Source organism: Xiphophorus maculatus, chromosome 17, assembly GCF_002775205.1.
Source record: "Xiphophorus maculatus strain JP 163 A chromosome 17, X_maculatus-5.0-male, whole genome shotgun sequence".
Classification (NCBI taxonomy): Eukaryota; Metazoa; Chordata; class Actinopteri; order Cyprinodontiformes; family Poeciliidae; genus Xiphophorus; species Xiphophorus maculatus.
The window spans coordinates 9809363-9812350 of NC_036459.1; the positions used below are offsets into that span (position 1 = coordinate 9809363).

The 2988-nt window shown below is 33.7% G+C and overlaps 1 protein-coding gene across 1 annotated transcript; it reads right to left on the reverse strand.

The window, feature by feature from the left end:
• Positions 1–66: 66 nt before the first annotated feature.
• Positions 67–2988, reverse strand: snrpf (small nuclear ribonucleoprotein polypeptide F). Its single transcript, XM_005814229.3, has 4 exons — positions 2860–2988; positions 2177–2302; positions 661–725; positions 67–281 (listed from the first exon to the last, which is right to left on the reverse strand). The coding sequence occupies exons 1-4, from the start codon at positions 2860–2862 to the stop codon at positions 215–217; spliced, it is 261 nt and encodes an 86-aa protein (XP_005814286.1). The 5' UTR covers positions 2863–2988; the 3' UTR covers positions 67–214.

The following is a 2988-nucleotide window of genomic DNA, read 5'->3' on the forward strand; positions in this document are numbered from 1 at the left end:
GCAGAGCTCAAACACATTAGGATTCAGAGAGAGAGAAAAACAAAAAGGACACAAATCCGCTTTAAGAAATGTTACAATAATTGTTTTATTGTTTCTGCATCGCAACACGCAAACAGGCATCATAGTAAAAAAGAAAATCAAAATTTGTTTCACATGGTGAAAACACAAACACACGTTAACTCCACCACCAGGTACAACTACAAAAACATCATCGTTACTCTCTCATTTCTCCATCTTCTTCCTCCTCTTCCACACCTCGGATGTACAAGACATTGTTGCATCTGTGGAAGGAAAAAAAAATTCTAACACTTTTTTCAGCACATTTAATTATTAACAGATGTTGGTTAGATTCCTGTTTTCTGCTGCAACAAAAACAGTCTTGAATATAATGCTCTCTCATCTTTCCCATTTTTAAAAGTGGCTAACAAATATTAGCAGTCAAGTGGTGATTGTTACATAAAAGTTCCTCAACACTCCTATCCAACTTACAATAACAAAAAAAAAAGTTTCAGTTGCACAAACTTTTATTAAAGATTGTTTCTTCCAAAGTGTTTCAGTGTCAGATTGTGGCACTAAAATGTTAATTTTTCACACGTCTTTCTCAGACCATTCCATGTGAATAAACCACAGCGCTAATGCAATAGAAAACTGTTTCCACACCTGATCAGCACTTCACCAAGATGCCCTGCCAACGCTCCATCAACGTACTCCTCTGTGTTCGCCAACTGGTGGAAATCATGCATGAAAAAGGTCAGAAGGTTTTAGTGGGACGGGATGTTTTCGTTTTGTTTTCTTCCTCCAATAATTTTCTGTCCTGCGTCGGCCATTTTACAAAAGCATCACAGACTAAAACAAACACTCTGCTTGGCAAAAATTAACCAAGACAGTTACTAAACAAAAGTTCACTTGGATATTAAGATCAGACGAAAACACCTCTGCTAATAATTCTGTCATTTATTTTATTTTTTATCATAGCTGCAAAATTATGTTTGTTTTCAGACTTTATTCATTTTAGAGATGTTCTTCACTGAAAGGTGTTAACCACATGAACATCATCCAGTTTAGTTTATAACAACTAAGCAGAAAAAGTTTGGTAAACAGTTACCAATTTATTTATTTTTTTTGTTGAAAAGATTATAAATTTACTGAAATGTGGATGAAAAGGAAGGTGATTTTGCAGCGCCCCCTGCTGGATTTTGGGTAAAATAAAGTGAAGAATTATTCAGCGTCTTAGCAGGTGTAAATTTTGTTTTTTGCTTTAAATGTTTCATAATTTGATCTTGATTTATTTTCTTTTTTATTATTATTATTCTTTGCGCAGCTTATTGAAGACGGGCATTAAATGTGGACAAAGTCACCAAGTGGAAAGTAATCACTGGCCAAAAACATTTTAAAAAAATAATGTTACAAAAGAATTTTATTGTGACTTTCTTCAACAACAAACTAAGCAGGCAATATTTTACTTTGAAAATATATAGTAGTCAGATATTTGTTTTTTAAATAAAAATTTGGGCTTGATATAAAAAAACTAACTAAAAATGTTTAATCAATCCTCAGCAGTAAGAACAGAGGTAAGATCATTCTTTAAGTCAAATTTGTTGCATCTTAGTAAATTAAAGCAGATCAATGATTCATCTCATTGCATGTTGTATTACTATGACTACACAGTTTCCACAACAAATACTCCACGTTCAGAGATAATATAACATCTACAAAATATATTTACTCTCATTTCTATATTTAGTTTGCATTTTCTCAGGTTTGAAGAACAAATAAGTACTAAGAAAATATTTAGGCAGGTGCTAACTCTGCCTAAATATTTTGTCCTACCTCAAAATAATATTAAAGATCAAATTTTACGACTTGAAATTTTAACAGACACTAGAAACATTTAATATGCACTTTTTTCTTTCATCGCAAGAATTAAAAAAAATAATAATGTTGACAAATTTCTGTTATTCAAAACCAAAGTTGGTTCAATGAGCTGCAGTATTAAGCAGGTCTTATTTTAATCTATAATGTTCAGAAGCTTATTTACGTTCTGTAAATCCTGTTTGGATCAAACATCACAAGATACTGACTGAGACATCTGAAAACGTTGTTTTGAATTATTAGGTTCAGATTCTCACATTGTGAATAATAATTAGTGTCAGGAAGAGCTCCAAGTTGTTCCCACCTGCATGTTCATGTATCCATCCACAGACACCAGGTAGCCTTTATACTCCATCCCCCACTTCAGCTTCACCATCACAGGTTTTCCTGTCAGGCCGTTGAGGAAAGGCTTCGGATTCAGAGGTAAACTCTGCAGGAAATAAAGAAACAGGAAAGAAAACTTTAGTTTACCACAAGCTACCAGTTAAATTAGAGGTGATATATTTTATTGTTTGGAAAGCATGGGTACAGAGTAACAGGAACATGTATTTTCTAAAAAAAAAAATGTCATGAGTAACAACTTTATACTTTATAAAACTTTTATTCTACTTGTGGTAAGGGACTTTTATAAATTCCCTAATAAAAAATCACAGTAGTAAAAGCTCGACATCCTGATAGCGTAACATTTAGCTGTAGTAGCTCCGTGTTTTCTGAATGAATAAATAAATACACCTCCGTGCAACGTAATTAGTCTATTAAAGAAGTTCTGCTTTTCAATAAAATGATTGCATGTAAATAATTACAGAAGACAGAAGCAAACACGACTATTTAATCAGTCTGTTTGACGAACTGTGACAGCTTTAACTATGGTCGTAGTTATGAATGAGAAGCTAACGATGCTAACGCTAAACAAAAGGAAACACACAAACAGGAAGAACGCTACGTCATATCTACAACGCTTAAAGGCCGCGGTAAAAGTTTACTCACCATATTTATTTCGCTTCAGTAGTTAATCAAACGCTAAAAGTAGAAAATGCGATATTTTCGTCACAGGAACGTTTGGGTTCAAACAACTAGCAGCACGCTTTGCCGCCGGCAGGAAGTACGTCACTCCTG